Raw genomic sequence first — 17,292 nt, forward strand, 5'->3', positions numbered from 1 at the left:
GCAGATTGTCCGTGCTCAAAGCATTGTTTTTCAGTGTTATAATTATTATGAAAATATGCGTGGACTATATGACTCGTTTAATAAATCTATTGTGTATCAGATTGGTGATTAGCTGACATCTGATTTTTATCCAGCATTGAATTCGTTTTGATATTTTCTTATGTGTAGTTTCAAACGTTGTGAATTCTTTGTCTAAAGTCTTGATGTGACTATCTTTTGAGACTGAAAACCTACAAAATTACTCTCGTATTAACTGGTAGGAGACCCTTTAATTTCTTATATATTAAAGGCTTAAAGGACCAAACTAAATGTGGGCTTAACGTCCAGTACCAATCTTCATGTGATGCAGCTGTTAGTAGTCATAGAGTAACGTGTGATGAACTAATGAAATGGGCTAATCACCAATTGTACTGGTTAGCATGATGAACATTAACCGATCTTCTATCTTACCCATTTATTTGTACCAGATCCCGTCTTTATTCTTTCCTATCACTGGTAAGGTACTTACACGCTAGCGAGAGACCGTAACAGGTCGAGAGGCCGAAGAAGAAGAAATCTACCTGCAATTACCTCTATTTCATTTCACTTTACGTCACTTCGTCTCATCTCATCATTCCCTCCCTGGGGGTACTGTACGCAAAATAGTGATGGTAGTGTAGAAAGGTGAATAAATGCGATTTACAATAAAACAATGATGAGGAAAGATCGTTTAGTTGGGATTTAAAATCTCATACAAAAAATCTAAGTTTGTTAAGAAATTTTATTAGAGTACATTTATTAATACAAGTTATGTCATATAAATGGTAAACTGATGAATAATGAAACTGATTCTGATGTGCATATTATTTGGGCTATGCACTTAAATTGAGTAACAGAATATAAATATTTAACTCAGTCATGTCGTTAATAGTCTGTTGTGGTCCTCACGTACGAGATCCCTGAAGGCATCTTCACTTTCTCCACGCCATTGGGAAACAGTTTGGGCAGTTCCTCGTCCTTCACATGAGGGACGACCATCACCTTCGTACCAGGCTGCGGACAGAGGACTCATTAGACACAAGTACAACTCAGTAAAGTTAAAGTTATGTTTTATTTAACGACGCTCGCAACTGCAGTGGTTATATCAGCGTCGCCGGATGTGCCGGAATTTTGTCCCGTAGGAGTTCTTTTACATGCCAGTAAATCTACTGACATTAATTAGCCTGTCGCATTTAAGCACACTTAAATGCCATCGACCTGGCCCGGGATCGAACCCGCAACCTTGGGCATAGAAGGCCAGCGCTATACCAACTCGCCAACCAGGTCGACACAACTCAATACGTTGTTTTTGTTGTTTTCTAATGCCAGGCGTTTGACAATAAAGACATTTGACCTCTTGCACTCCAATATTTTTCAAAGATATTATCATGGTCAGCCACTGAAGCACAGATTTTGAGGTGTTCCGAATCCATTTCTTGGTTTGAGTTGCACAATAGGCAGTTATGGGACTGATATATTCCAATTCTATGCAGGTGTTTGGCCAAACAATCATGGCCTGTTGCCAATCTAAATGCAGCTACAGACGATTTTCGTGGTAAATTGGGAATTAACTGTGGATTATGATGCAGAGATTTCCACTTTTTCCCTTGTGATTGTGTTATCAAATTTTGTCTGTTGAAGTCTAAGTAGGTATGTAGATTTAATAAATCTTTTCACAAAGTAATATGTAGATTTAGAAACAGGTCTCTAAGTAGCAGTGCTGCCCTTCTTTGCTAAAGCATCCACATTCTCGTTTCCCAGGATTCCACAATGGGATGGTGTCCATTGGAATACAATTCTTTTATTGAGTGATATTAATTGAGAGAGCATTTTAATTATTTCTGCTGTTTGAGATGAAGGTGTGTGTTTAGAGACTATTGATAGAATAGCTGCTTTGGAGTCTGTCAATATAAGGGCATTCTTAAATTTATTGAGGTGGCATAGAAGATTCCTGAGACTTTCACTTATTGCAACGATTTCTCCATCAAAACTTGTGAAATGTAGATTTTACTGTACAGATAAGACGTTAATTTGATTTTTAATCTAGGCCTATGTTCGTGACTTATTCGGAAACATAAGAGATACTCACTGTCCAGTTGGCTGGAGTAGCCACGACCTTCAGCCTGTCTGTGAGCTGCAGGGAGTCGATCACGCGAAGAATCTCACTGTAATTGGATAAACAACACATTTTTAAAATTTCATACTACCTGGTGAGCAACATTTCGCTGTACCACCACGCTGCATCGCTGCATTCAGCTTGCTACTTCGTGAAGGAATTTGATGTTACATTATAGACCAGTGATGTCAACTGATGCCCATAAGAGCAAGCGCGCGCTTTAGAGCCCAGGAGAGCCTGAGCGCTTTGCAGCGGAAAGGAAAGAGACAGACGAGAGAGGTAGTATATGCCGCTTGGTCGAGCTATATACAGGGATGGCCAGCACTGATTCAATGGATAAAGGGAAGAGAACTTATTAAAACTGTATGCGTGTTAATTTTTAGATTTGTCCGAGAAGTATAAGTGCATTATAAGAATGTAAGTTTTAATTTTAATGCTCATTTTTCACAAATTTGCTTTTTTATTCAAAAGGAATATTTTCTCAACTTTTTTTTTTTACAGAAAAGTGAATTTTTCAGATATGTTTATTTAGTAGCCTTAAAGGTACTAAAACAATGTTTTCGTAAATCTAATATATCGTAAATACGTATTACTGAAGATGGTGTATTAAAATGTTTGAAAATATTCGCATGGAAAATGTGTGTAAGGAAATGAATTAACAAAGCAAATACTGTTACATCACAAACAAAAGATATGTGTCTATAGCTTCAGCAGATTTCGAGAAAATTTAATATTCTGATAACAGAAAGTTGCGCATCAATATCACCTAAAAGCATAATGCGATAAGAGTTTTATTATGTAATATTAGTTACAGTTAAAACATATACCTAGGCAACTTTGCTTTGTACTATAATATTGTTTTGATTACTTTTATAAGGCTAAAAATACCATCAATATCAATTTCAAATTATCATGTCATATTCAATGTCTTTCTTTGGGATAACACTTTCTTTATGAATGATGTGTTTAATTCACTTAGTACAGTATAGTTGTAGTTATTATGGACTTTGTGTGAATATTCCTTATTTGTTCTTTATTATGTTATTAACGTTTAAAACACAACCGCAGGTGTGTCAGTACTTTTATTTTACAGACAACATAGAAAATAACAAACAGAAAGAAGCCATATAAAAATAACGACATAAAATTTCACGTTCCGTTTGAAGTTTGTGCACCACTGTTTTCTTAATCCAACAGGCTGCTTATTCCTTCTAGCATATCTAGCGCTTAATGCCCGCGCACGACGTCAAGGTCAGAAAAATGCGCTTGCTTTGACATCACTGTTATAGACCACAGCAATAGTGTGCAGAATAAAGTGCAATTTATATTATCCGTGCAGACACGTATCGTTCCAACACGACAAACATTATTATACACATTTGCTATACAAGCGTTTATATCCAATAGGCCGGGCCGCTTCAGGCACGTAACGTGTGCGACACCTCCCGTCCGACATCCTTGAAAATAATGTTTTGTCTGAAACGCTACGTGTCTGAACCTAATTATTATAATTTTATTATAATCAAGTATACAGTATTATAATTGGACGGAGTTACACAATAATAGACCAACCGACAATTTGAAAAAAAAAAAAAAGAGATATTTGCACAAATCTGTTTATGGCAGGCTAATTTAACTCGGAAAACATCAAGAATGCGATATCTGAATTTTGCTGCTATTTATAAGCAAAAATTCGTTTATTGCATAAAATTCATTTATTTATTTTCTTTGAAATATTAATTTAACTGCTAGTCTCTTACTAAAAATCGGTTAGCCTTTTTTGGTATTATTTCTGTTTTTTTTTTTTTGTAATAATATGAATGTTATAATACTTCTTGCATAAAATGTTTTATATATATAAAAAAAAAACATTTATTTCAATGGCCAATATCTCGAAACAGGTTTTTGGCGCTTGGGCTCTTATTGCGTAACTCCGTCCAGTTATTATTATATATATTTTTTGTAGGGGATTGTAAATTGTGTTAAATAATAAATCGAACTTATCTGAAGGAAATTGCCAGTTTATAGTCGTATATCCAAAAATTTTCATTCTAAGTGTATTGTATCCGCGTTTAATCGTAAGGCGCAAAATTGTTTGTGTGGCGGTAGTGTAAAGCAGTGCTCACTGTGAATTTTCGAAAAGTTTTTCATTATTAGACTATTATTATTATTATTATTATTATTATTATTATTATTATTATTATTATTATTATTATTATTCCGAGTATTATAATTATTTACTTACTACTTACTTACTTGCTTTCAAGGAACGCGGGGTTCATTGCCGCCCTCACATAAGCCCGCCATTGGTCCCTATCCTGAGCAAGATTAATCCAGTCTCTATCATCATATCCCATCTCCCTCAAATCCATTTTAATATTATCTTCCCATTTACGTCTCGGCCTCCCCAAAGGTCTTTTCTCCCTCCGGCCTCCTAACTAACGCTAAATTAGGTAGGGTTGGAGCCTATGAACCTGAGTTTCAATAGTAAATTATAACACTTGTAGACAACAGTATGGTAGGATGTCAGTGTTGGATATACTCACTCGACGTTCCTGCCCGTGGAGGCCGGGTACTGCATGGACAGTCTGAGCTTGTGGTCGGGGCTGATGACGTACAGGGCGCGCACCGTCATGGCTTCCTCCTCGTTGTCCTTGTTGTCCTCGTCAATCATGTCCAGCCTCACTGCCAGCTCCCGGGTCTCGTCCGCGATGATGGGGTAAGGAAAATCCCCTTTGATGTCCAGGCAGTACGACTTGATGTCCTGGAGATATCGAAAATAAAATTATTATTTCAAATATAGGCCTATGGAGTTAACAGTGATTTGTCTTCAGTGCTTATTCATCTACTTTAGGTAAGGCTGGTTCACAATAAACCGGAAACTAGAATCGGAACGGAAACGAAAACGGTAAAATTGTTAAAATGTGTACATTTAAATGTAAGCATTCACAATTAACGAAAAGCTTGCCGGAGCCGGGGATCGGGAACGGAGAGTTGGCGAAGTTTCAACTTTGGCGTTCACGCTTCCGATCACAGCCCACTAGATTCATTCTATTGCCATCTAAAAGCTATTTTGTCGTCGTATATTTAATAGCAAGAAGACCGTGACATAACCTATGCATTATTTTGTTCTGTGCTGTGCATCATGGAGCAAGTTTTATTTGATGAGATTCTAATATTGAGTGTTGAGGAAAATCCTCACGTTTATGATAAGCGGCGCGCCTCGTATAAAGATGAGAAAATGAAGGAGAATACGTGGCTTTCAATAGCTGCATCTTGGAACACCGATCATAAGTGAATCATATTTTATTACTGTATTGGTTGTATGACACACTGCATATTCATGCTTCAATTCAATAACTACTGTTGTGTTCATTTTTGTTCTATTACAAATGTTTCTTCTCTAATTATTTTACGTTATGGTAGACTTAAAATAGGTTGTGATAATAAAGATGCATGGGCATATTTATAGTACCGTACCTAATGAAATGTTTCAGTTGAAATTTCGAAGTTGGTTAACCTGTGTTTATGATGGCTGCCTTGTACTCATGATAGAACGCCATTGGTCAATTATACACAAATAACATCAGAATGCGTAATATAGACTTTACATATCGTTGTTGACATGCATATCGATATGCATAGTCGTCTACGTTCTCGGTTTATTGTGAATCAAAAATTTTCATATTCACGTCCTCTGCTTCTCGTTTTCATTCTGTTTCTCGTTCCCGGTTTATTGTGAACCAGCCTTTACGGTTTGTGGAGTCATATGCGTTACTTGAATACGAGAGGCCAACTTAGACTGTATTACAACAAGTGAAAGCGTAGTGTTTGTTGAATAGAGCTCGAAATATTAGTAAAAATGTTAATACCAATATTTCGGTATTTTTAAGTTTATATTATATTTAATTAATGCCATGGACGTCGAGCTATTTAATTTCTAAGGGCCGAATTCATGGTCAACACTTATCGTAAGGAAACACTTAAGCAGTTGTTTATATTAATTTCCAATTCATAAATCCCACTGAAGTGAACACTTATTCAAATAAGATAGCTTGTCAGCTTACTCAAGTGTTTCCTCATATGCATTGTAATCAGCTGATTCGGTATACAATAGATGATGATTATGATTTAATTTAATTTATTGAGTTCTGTAATTAAAATGAAAATGAGTTTCGGCAAGCAAAATATATATCAGAGATATGGAAAACCCTTTAGAGATGTATAATGATCAACAATTTAAAAGGAGATACCGTTTCGACAATAACACCGTTGTGAATATTCTGGTGTCTCTCATTTCAATTCACAATACAACCATGAGGCTTACCGATTTCGCCACTGCTGAAAGTACTGGTTGCTTTGAGATTTTATGATACAGCAGCATTTCAGGTAGATTTAAGCGGCATTTTTTTTTCGAAAAGTATTCACGTCCCAACAAAGTGTCATTTGCATTTTGTTTGTATTCTACCCAAGGAATAAGCTGTTAAAATTTGCGTAATTATATCACTTCCACTTTGTTTAGCATAAAAATAACTGAAAAATAAATTAAAATTATTTACTTACAGGAATATTTTCGGAGTTTGCATTAAACTCAACTGCAATTTTATTCCATGTCAATTTCTTCTTTTGGAGAGAACAGTTATCAATTTTTTTTTTTTTACTTTCGACGATATCTCCATATTTCATAACTAGTTATCTTAGCTCACTTCTTTCTTTTCTGTAAAATGCTTTCTGGTCATCTTGTATAATTTGTAGCTCTATAATATTTACTTCTGTATTTGTGTATGACAATAATGCCGATTTAACAATTTGAAGGCCCTGGAAAACAATTGAATGTAGGAAAGCGCTCACGTCTAGCCATGTTGCCATATTTCTTTCGATGTCAAGGGAATGCTCAGGGCATATGAATGAGTAGCGTCTCTGCAATACGATCTGAAATAAGTGCTAAGGAAACGCTCATTACTTAAGTGTTTCCTCATTTTATAAGTGACGACTATGAATTCGACAAGTTTGCCATTCTATTTTCTAAAATAGAAGTATGTTAAATAAATAAAAAATAAAAAGTAAAATTTGTTTTTTGTAAATTGGCAAAAAGGAGGTCCTACTCTATTAACTGTCTAGGAGCCCCGGGTCTCTACGTCCGAGCCTGAATGTACAATCAAAATATTTCTCACATGCAGAAAATTTCTCTCTTTCATTCATGCCTGTTGATTTAATTACCCAGCTAGAAGCACCTGAACTCGTGTATGGCATTGCAATGACTCACCGCGACCCAGTCGCTGTGGGACTTCAGCTTGTCGCAGGAATGTGCCAGGACCTTGACTCCTCGCTTCTTGAATTCATGGTCGTGCACGGCGATGCGGCCCAGCTCCGTGGTGCACACGGGGGTGAAGTCCGCGGGGTGCGAGAATATCACGCACCAACTGCAACGTTAGTTGAAATAATCAGTGTAAAATTAAGAATTTAAAGTGATAAACTGCCTCATAGCCCTCTCCATCCGTCCTCGTGTGAGAATTATGAACCACATTAGACATTCATAAGTAAATGACCAAGACCACCGCTAAGGCGATATGGAAGAAACACAAGATAAGAGATCACTGTTAGAGGAAAATATGTGCTTAAATTTCCCTGCAGAGAATCGAACCCATTCAGCTGAATTTATAATTAGACTTACACTGGAAAAATAATAAAGTATTTTTTTGTACATCAGAAGTAAAAACAGTCTTTATCCATGACCACAACGAAAAACATGCCTTTACTAAATACTTTTGCGTTTGTAAAGTAGACTTTTATTCAACATTACTTTATTCCACTAGTGAGATAAAGACTACCTCACAGTTTGAACTTTATCTCACAGTTCATTAGTATTTTCCTAGTACCCGGGCATACACGTATACTTTTCCATTGAACTATTACTCAAGAAGTTAATATATTAGTTACTAGATGTCACTACCTCTACTTCTTTATTACATTTCTTAAATATACACCTACTCAATCTCCTTCTCTTTTCTCTATCTGCTACGTCGTAATTTGTGCATTGCATCCATATCTAATATGTTTTTTTTTTAATTTGTAATAATTTACCTTTTGGGAGGTGAGGAGACTTGAACCTGCGAAGTTGGGTTTATAGGATTTCAAAATTTCAAAACAACACGCGTTAGTCAACTGAGCTAAACAGACACGATGATTAATTACAGCTTTTATTAAAAAAAAATAGTGGTTTGTGTTTTAATAACGAGCGTTAAGACTGGCTTTTATACTCACGAGTCTCCCTGCCACTCGTAGAACTTGATGGGTCCCTTGGTGGTGTTGGCCGAGAAGTTGGGAATGGTAGCGCCGAGCCTCATCTTGCTGTTTCTCCGTGTTCGCTGAGATCACTGATGCCCGTATCTGCGCGGCGCTCGCTTTATATAGCAACCGCTAACTCTTGCTAGTCATGTTTATCACTGTACCTCAGACTAGTCCAGTTCCAGGAGATTACGTTGGCTATTTTGTAACACGTTGATGAAATACCGCACGGTGTTATCAACAGACGATGATACAGTGCATCTTTTTAACAAGTAGATGTTTCTTTCGAATCCCGCTCAAGACATTTTTGTTCCTGGTTAATGCGATATGCCCTGTATTGTGTTAGCTGCAGAATCATGCTCTTTAGTTGGTTATTTAACGACGCTGCATCAACTGTGCGGTTATTTAGCGTCGATGGGGTAGATGATAGCTAGGGTTACCATTCGTCCGGCAAAAGGAGGACATATCCCCTTTTTTAATAATTTTATCCTGTCCGGCAGACATTAAAAAAAAATTGGAAAGTCCGGCATTTCGCATTTCAACTAGAATTAATATGAATATTGAATAATGTGCGATATTATGCATAGAATATCTAATCAAATGGTGAAAACCTATGAAAGAATTTAACTGCTTTCAATGGTTGAAGCTGGAGCACATAAAAAATATAAAATATGATGACCTATTGACATGCATTGAATTGTTACGCTCTAAAAATGTCACTATTCATGATTCTAAGCTGTTTTATCAATTTTATTCTGTAATGTACAAAGATATGCCAATCAAGTTAATTTGGACAAAGATTTAAGTTTAGATAAACAATGGTGCAAATTCTTCAATTCCAATAGTTCTGCGAGCACTGAAACTTTCTCAGAACTCTTAAAAATATGTATTGTCAATTCTATTTATTTATCCCAAGTTACAATGGAAGTGTTGAGAGAATATTTTCCCTAATATCTGCTCAATGGACAAAAGAACGAAATCGCATGCTAACGAGACAGTCAGAGGTATCATCATGGTGAAATATAATTTCAAGGATATGTCCTGTGAACAGTTCCATAGTTATTTATTACAAGATATAAGTTGGTCCCTTCAGGCTCTTGTGTACAAAGTGGACTCCACCGATAAGTAGGGTACAGATGTAATACTGATCCAGCAACTAGTGAGAAAATTAAGATGAGCCATTGTTTTTATCTTTAATTTTGCTAATACCAATTTTTAAAAAGTCCTCCTTTTTCAGCAATGTCCTCTTATTTTAGATTCCATGTCCTCCTATAGAATTTCTTCTCATGGTAACCCTAGCGATAGCGAGATGGTATTTGGCGAGATGAGGCCGATAATTCGCCATAGATTACCTGACATACGCCTTACAGTTGGGAAAACCTCGGAAAAAATCCAACCAGGTAATCAGCCCAAGTGGGATTCGAACTCACGCCCGAACGTAACTCCGGATCGGTAGAATCGCCTCAGCCGACTGAGCCACAACGGTAGCTAGAGTCATGCTTGTGCTGACCCCACATTGAGTTCCACCATGTGTCCATTTAATGTCAGGTTAGGAAATACAGGGACATCATTTTATTTTTATTAACATTTCTAATATTAACCTGCCTGTACCTTTGAATCAAAGGTTGAGAAACGAAAACACAGTTCGCTACTCCCTTCCACGACTGGAGTTCGATGATACTGGCGTAATATACAAACAAATCACTTTACTAGGTATAGGAGGGAAGAAAAGTAGTTAATTCATTTACGTAAACTAGAAAATATCACGCTTTTGAGTTTAATAATTTTCCTTAGGTTTTTGTTTAAGCAAGATACAGTACAGTATTAACAATAAGTGTTTTTACTCACGAACTAAGCTGTCCATGCGGACATAGGTTATTCATTATGCAGTATATATTATACTGTCTGCAACACGTTAGCTATAGAGAATGAAGTTAAATTGAAAAATAATCATAATATGAATATTTAAACACATTTTTTAAAATGATGGCCGTTAATTTCGATACAGGCTTCAGTTCTTTTGTGCATATTATCGCACTATAGACTATTTTACCAGTTTCGTCCTTCGTACTCGTAACTTATGTTGAAATAATTATGTACCTACTCTACAAAAGAGTACCTTACGTACTGTAAAATCAATCTTCACTTCTGCCCGATCCGAAGAGAGAAAATTACTCAGACATACTATCTACTGTCCGTCCAAGTCATTATGTCGCAGGGTTGTAAAAAGGGGGGAAATCACATGACAGTTAATTACTTAACGAGGTCCTTTTATTAAGTTAATTTAAACAGTTGCATAATATTACGTAGACTTCCAATTCCTAACATAAATTAATGTTCTCAAAAAAGAGCTAAGACAGCCCAGCCATTAGGCTTTACAGAGGGGTGAATAGAAGCTGGTGGGGGAAACCGGGATGCGACGTAGGCAAATGGACGACAGTACCTGTGCGAAAATGATGCAATATTGAAAGCTCCTTCGTCACTGGAAAACGCGAACATATTTCTGGAACGTACTGTTTACTATGACCGTAAGGCTACTATGAGTGTATATGCAGTCGACGGTTGAACTTCATTAGTAGAAGGGGTGGGAGTGAAGTACATTCAAAAACTCAGGTACAATAAAAATTGAAGTAAAAATAAAATGATGTCCCTGTATTTTAATTTGGACTTCGAATTAACTGCGACAGGAGCATAAAAACTCTTCAAGAAATTATTCTTTGACAATTTTATTACAGTTTGCTCTACGATAAATAGTGTCGTATATTATTTATGCACATTTCCATAAAAAAATTAGTTTTATGCATTTTTTTATTTGCGCTAAAAGTGATTTTTAAAGCAAAAGTTATGAAAATATTTTGTTTACTGTAATTGTTGTTGTTTAATCAACTGTCCGAAACAGGTGTGAACTTCACAAGTTTCCCGGTCGGGGTAAGTTACCTGGTTGAGGTTTTTTTCCGGGGTTTTCCCTCAACCCAATATGAGCAAATGCTGGGTAACTATCGGTGCTGGATCCTGGACTCCTGCATTATCACCTTCATCTCATTCAGACGTTAAATAACCTAAGATGTTGATAAAGCGTCGTAAAATAACCTAATAAAAAAAATTCACAAGTGACATTCTTATTATGGTAATTATTATGAACGAAAAATTGCATTAATTTAATTATTCGAAAATTCTACTGCTCTCCGTTTCTATACCGTTGACGCCATAACGCTTAGGAAAAAAACATATTCATTATAACGAAATATTCTTCAGTAAGAGACGTTGTCCACACCTGTGGAGTAACGGTCATCGCGTCTGGCCGCGAAACCAGGTGGCCCGGGTTCGAATCCCGGTCGGGGCAAGTTACCTGGTTGAGGTTTTTTCCGGGGTTTGCCCTCAACCCAATATGAGCAAATGCTGGGTAACTATCGGTGCTGGACCCCGGACTCATTTCACCAGCATTATCATCTTCATATCATTCAGACGCTAAATAACCTGATATGTTGATACAGCGTCGTAAAATAACCCAATAAAATAAACTACAAAAAATAAACTGACTACCGACCACATCGCATCCCGCCCTCAACGCTTTGACAGGATGAGTATGCATTGCACTAGTACTCCCATTTATTCTCAGCTCGTACAGACGTAGTCATAATATGAGTCGTACATTTCCTGCTATCGAGAGGGAGTCAAGGACAGGAGCCGTACCAACGTAAACAGAACGTCTATGCCTCTTCTATGGCTTTGAATACATGGTGGCGACCTTGATGTGAAGGTCTGAGGCAGACAGACATTCGAAGCAGCAATCGAACAGAGCATTACATTCTTAATGCGTATTTTTGTGAAACGTTAACAGAAAATCAATAGACGATGACTTCACTAACTTAGTATGACGTTCTTTCACTAGGCAGCCAGTGTCTTGAGTTTAATAATTCACATACAATCTCATGCTAACTTACACGTCATGCTGGCCTCTTTAAACGCTGTGTGGAAATTACAGTTCCTAAGTTAGAATCTGCTTATTATTTAGTGCAGATGTTTGTTCCTTGTCCTTACAGCCTATGTATGTATGAGCTATTCCATCTCAAATCGACCGAAATATAGAGAAAATTGACCTTACAATTTCTAAATACAATAAAACTTTTTTGTATGTAGAGAACTGTGATACAATATTTTGTGCAAAGTTTGAGGCATCAGAACGTCATAGTGTTTAAATTAAAAATATTTTAATTTATCGTATTTTTATAAAATTTGCAACTTTAAACTCTTGTAGCTCCGAAACCCTTTCACCCAATGATCAAAATCATGGTTTATTTTGATGCTGAGAAATTAAAGTTTATATTGACATATAAGCAGATTTTCTTACTTTCTATGGAAATGGAGAAATTTAGATTTTTCCTCATTAAGATTTCTTTGCCAAGGAAAAACATATTTTAAAAATATATAGTTATATTCCACATTGAAAGTACAAATAAACATATATTTTTTACTGATGGCACGTTGATAAGAAAGTATTGAAAATATTAAATAAAGAAAATAAATAGTACGCTCTTGAACTAACCAGCTGACTGTGAGGCGGGAGCTAGCCGAGGTAAGCAAGGCCAGGAGACATAAACACGTGATGTGTCGTCTAGCAGTCATGACTGTGCTAGCTTTATCACAGGTTTTCATAAACACAGGAGTACAATGACTCCCAACGCTCGCTTATCTTCAGCTCTCGGCCAGTGCGTGCGGTACTGCGCCGTTCAAGTCTAGGCGTGTGAAAATAATTTATTTAATACCCTCGAAACTTATTGCCGTACCACTAAGCAAACAATGCCGAATCCCTCTTAATAATGCAAGGTTTTTTCTCAATATATATTTTTTTTTTTTACATTTTTACAAATTAGCAAAAAGCCTAAAAGCAAGTAAAATCAGATTATCTGTCTCTCTGTGTACAATAAAAATAAGGATTACTTCTTAACATAACCTACCAAATGCCAGCTTCAAAATAAGCTCTCGTTCAATGTTCTGCAGTAAATGGTTCCAGAGTTCTGAGCGCTGAAAGAGGCTTGTTTTTATAAAATACGCTAAATTTGTCGCTCAATAATACGAAAACCGTTTGACTTTCGATAGTATATTTTTGAAAATGCACTCTCCTCAGCATCTTGTATAAATAGGGGAAAAATCAGAAGTTTTTTACTGATCGATTTCATATGGAATGGCCCGTATGTATGTATGTATGTATGTATGTATGTATGTATGTATGTATGTATGTATGTATGTATGCGTGTGTTTGTACGAAGAGGGCAGACAAAATTTCTTCTGCATAAATAGATAATTTATGTAGGTTCCCAAAGGTAGGGATAAAATGAGAGGGAAATTATAGTGTATGTTTTTAATTCCGTGGATACCGCTGTTATAATTTAGTGTATCCCTAACGGTCGCCAGAAATCACAGACTCTTCCTCAATTCCAGCAGAGCGCCATTTAGACGTATTCCATTGTCCACTTGAGATATTTGAAATTAAAAATACATGCCTACAATCTAAATAAGCTACGTGATTTACATCACTTTATTTGCACCATCGAAGTAACTCGCCAATCCTTAACCTATCCTCACGTATCACTTCTACAGAGAACCGGTTCTTCGTGCATGAAATACGCACACCGTTTCAGCGTTGCACACTGCTTGCACACAGTGCAGGAATCTTCCCGTCATTGATCTAGTAATTCCCAACATTGTCATACAGAACAACCGGTAACATAACTGTTTTATAAATTCTAACTTTCAGATTTTTTGACAGCAGACTGGATGATGAAAGCTTCTCAACCGAATAATAACAGGCATTTCCCATATTTATTCTGTGTTTAATTTCCTCCCGAGTGTCATTTATATTTGTTACTGTTGCTCCAAGATATTTGAACTTCTCCACCTCTTCAAAAGATAAATTTCCAGTTTTTATATTTCCATTTCGTACAATATTCCCGTCACGAGACATAATCATATACTTTGTCTTTTCTGGATTTACTTCCAAACCTATCTCTTCACTAGCTTCCAGTAAAATTCCCGTGTTTTCCCTAATCGTTTGTGGATTTCCTCCTAACACATTCACGTCATCCGCATAGACAAGCAGCTGATGTAACCCGTTTAATTGCAAACCCTCTCTGTTATCCTGGACTTTCCTAATGGCATACTCTAGCGCAGCCGTGGCGAAAAGGCCATGGTGCGCCGAGCCACTGTGTAAGCTGCAACGTGCATAGCACCTATGGAGGGAGGCGGACAACCGAAGAGGAAGTTAATGTTTAGGACGTGTAACGAAGAAAGAAATGAACAAAAAAACATAGGACACATTATCACAACCTAAAATTAACTGTCTTCAGAATGTCTCTGCGACAGAGTTTCAAAATCAGGAATTATGTCACTTACTGCCAATCGTAGTTGATCACGAAGGTATTTGTCTGTCAGTCGTGATCTAAATTTGATTTTTACTATTTTCATTGTTGAAAATAATTTTTCACAAACGTAAGTTACAGTGAACATGGCTTCAACAGAGCAAGCGAAAGAACGAAGCTTCAAATATTTATTTTTTTCCAAAGATTTGAAAAGTTCAATATCTGTCAAGTCCTTACATCTAGCTTTCATTTAACGTCACATTGTAAATCTGTGAGTTTAAATTGAAAATCTAACCGCATTATTCGTACATCTGTTGTAAAAGAATCGACGTACAGAGATAATAATAATAATAATAATAATAATAATAATAATAATAATAATAACACTTAACCTTTTAATGTTTCATCAGCAGGGAACGGATTTATATGGACTAAACATATATGAAATATGTAAATATATATGTAGTTATTTTTACCAAAATATGGAATTAAATATGGATTTTTACCAAAATATGGAATTAAATATGGACTTAAAATTATAAAAAAATGACTATGTACGTTAAATATTGGTACATTTTAATCAAACTAAACAAAAAATATAATGGACGTACCTTATCTTCCAATGTAGTTTCAACAAAACACAATTTTTATTGTCTGTTACCATAACAATAGGTTACAAACATTTCTTTCAAGTGCTGAAAAGTGAATCTTCTTCTATTGTCTCTGAGGATAGATTTATACTGACTAAAAGAGCGTTCGACGTCACAAGAAGTAACTGGTACATAATTCAATTTCACAATGTCTGCTTGGGATAAGTCCAAGTTAATCTTCACTGTTGATTCACCACTCATCACAGCAACAACCTTTTGTAGTTCTTCATATCCAGGGTTTTTTGAAAGTACAGTGTCCACCTTAGCTCTTACTGCATCTGCAACTTTACCTCTACCACGATTCAGTTGTTCCACAGTACTATTTATAATTTCAAAACTTTCAGATAGTGAAAGGTGCCTATTTTGGAGACTTTTGAGCGTTTTTATGATGCATGAAAATGTATGCTGAATGTGAGCTAAGTCATTCTTCACACTTATGTCACAGGTAACTGTTTTCGCAGTATCAATTGAGACTGCATCTTCAGAGTCCAATGCAAGGAGAACATTGTTAATAGAGTCTATATGTTCGGCATAATATTCAACTGCTTCTAGCCATGTACCCCATCTAGTTAAAATTGGCTTTGGTGGCAATGGAATTTCAGGGTACATTTCTTTCAACACGTTAACTCTACTGGGAGCTTTGAGAAATACTTTTTTCACTGATGAAATCAACAAATCTACTTTAGGGAAATTGTCTCTGACCACTTCTGCCACACGATGAAATGCATGCGCCACACAAGTAAAATGAGTCAATTTAGGATATACAACAGATAATGCTTGTCCAGCTTTGACCATATAAGGGGCAGCATCGCTAATAAAGAATAACACATTATCGTACATAATACCCTTTGGCCACAGGATACCCATAGCTTCGTTGAACAGTTTAACTATAGTTTTGTTATTGCACTTTTCTAGATCATCACAATGTAAAAGAATTCGTTCAGAATATTGTTCACTTAACAAACCGATAACTACATTACCAACAAGTCTACCTTCTTTGTCGGGAGTCTCATCAATGGAAACCCAAATTGAACTATCTTTAATTTCATCTCTTATCTTCTGTATTGTCTCATCGTAGATGGATGGAGCATACGTCTTCCTAAGTGTTGACTCATCCGGGATTGTATGTTGAGTATATTTTTCAAGGAATTCCCTGAAGACCTTATTCTTTAGTTTGTAGAGAGGAATATCAGCAGAGATGAGAGAACGGCACAGGTCGATGTTAAACTCAGATCTTACATTCGATGTTGTTGGTTGTGTTAAAAACAATTGTCTCTGCTTGGAATTTAGTTGTTTGTTGGCCTGATGTTTACTAGTTGTAATGTGTTGTTGCACCAGGAACTTTTGTGTAGATGATACTGCACACTGACACAAATTACAAAATAATATTTTATTGTCAGTTGATAAACCATCTTCTTTAAATTCTGAAATGTAACTTGTTAGTTTTGATTTTAAATTGACTGAATGACGTACTTTTGGCATATTTACCGTCTTTATAGTATGATTTACAAAACTGAACCTATGTGTACTCTGACTGGCATTTAACTGTTGAGCTGCACAACTGAAGTCTGTTAAAAATTTTAAATTAAATTAATACAGTTTTGTAACTTACTTTCCCATTGTTGATAGGACTGCTAATTTTCAAATAACTCTGATGTTAAAGGGATTACTGAACATGTGTTTAAATCTCTATTGTTGAAATGTATTTTTAAAAGTTAATGGAATTTTGTTTTGTTTTATTGTTAAACCTAATATAATATGGACTGTTTTATATGAAATATGGAAAATATATGGAAATTAACGAAAATATGTACTAAACTCTAAAATATGGAAAAATATGGAAAATAAAAGTAGGATTTTT

General features: G+C 36.0%; 1 protein-coding gene across 1 annotated transcript; it reads right to left on the reverse strand.

Moving 5' to 3' along the window:
* Positions 1 to 742: 742 nt before the first annotated feature.
* On the reverse strand, positions 743 to 8,558 carry LOC138711025 (peroxiredoxin-6-like). Its single transcript, XM_069842313.1, has 5 exons — positions 8,399 to 8,558; positions 7,401 to 7,557; positions 4,681 to 4,898; positions 2,108 to 2,183; positions 743 to 1,032 (listed from the first exon to the last, which is right to left on the reverse strand). Exons 1-5 carry the CDS (start codon positions 8,479 to 8,481, stop codon positions 904 to 906), a joined length of 663 nt encoding a protein of 220 aa, XP_069698414.1. The 5' UTR covers positions 8,482 to 8,558; the 3' UTR covers positions 743 to 903.
* Between the last annotated feature and the right edge of the window lie 8,734 nt (positions 8,559 to 17,292).

The sequence above is a fragment of the Periplaneta americana genome, chromosome 12 (genome assembly GCF_040183065.1).
Source record: "Periplaneta americana isolate PAMFEO1 chromosome 12, P.americana_PAMFEO1_priV1, whole genome shotgun sequence".
Taxonomy (NCBI): Eukaryota; Metazoa; Arthropoda; class Insecta; order Blattodea; family Blattidae; genus Periplaneta; species Periplaneta americana.

What these genes read in the sequence shown, in the direction of transcription:
- LOC138711025 (XM_069842313.1), bottom strand. Translation starts at nt 8,481, where the DNA reads ATGAGGCTCGGCGCTACCATTCCCAACTTCTCGGCCAACACCACCAAG. An exon ending in CCCACAGCGACTGGGTCGCG is followed by an intron (nt 4,899 to 7,400) that starts GTGAGTCATTGC and finishes CGATATCTCCAG; the next exon opens with GACATCAAGTCGTACTGCCT. An exon ending in CTACTCCAGCCAACTGGACA is followed by an intron (nt 1,033 to 2,107) that starts GTGAGTATCTCT and finishes CTCTGTCCGCAG; the next exon opens with CCTGGTACGAAGGTGATGGT.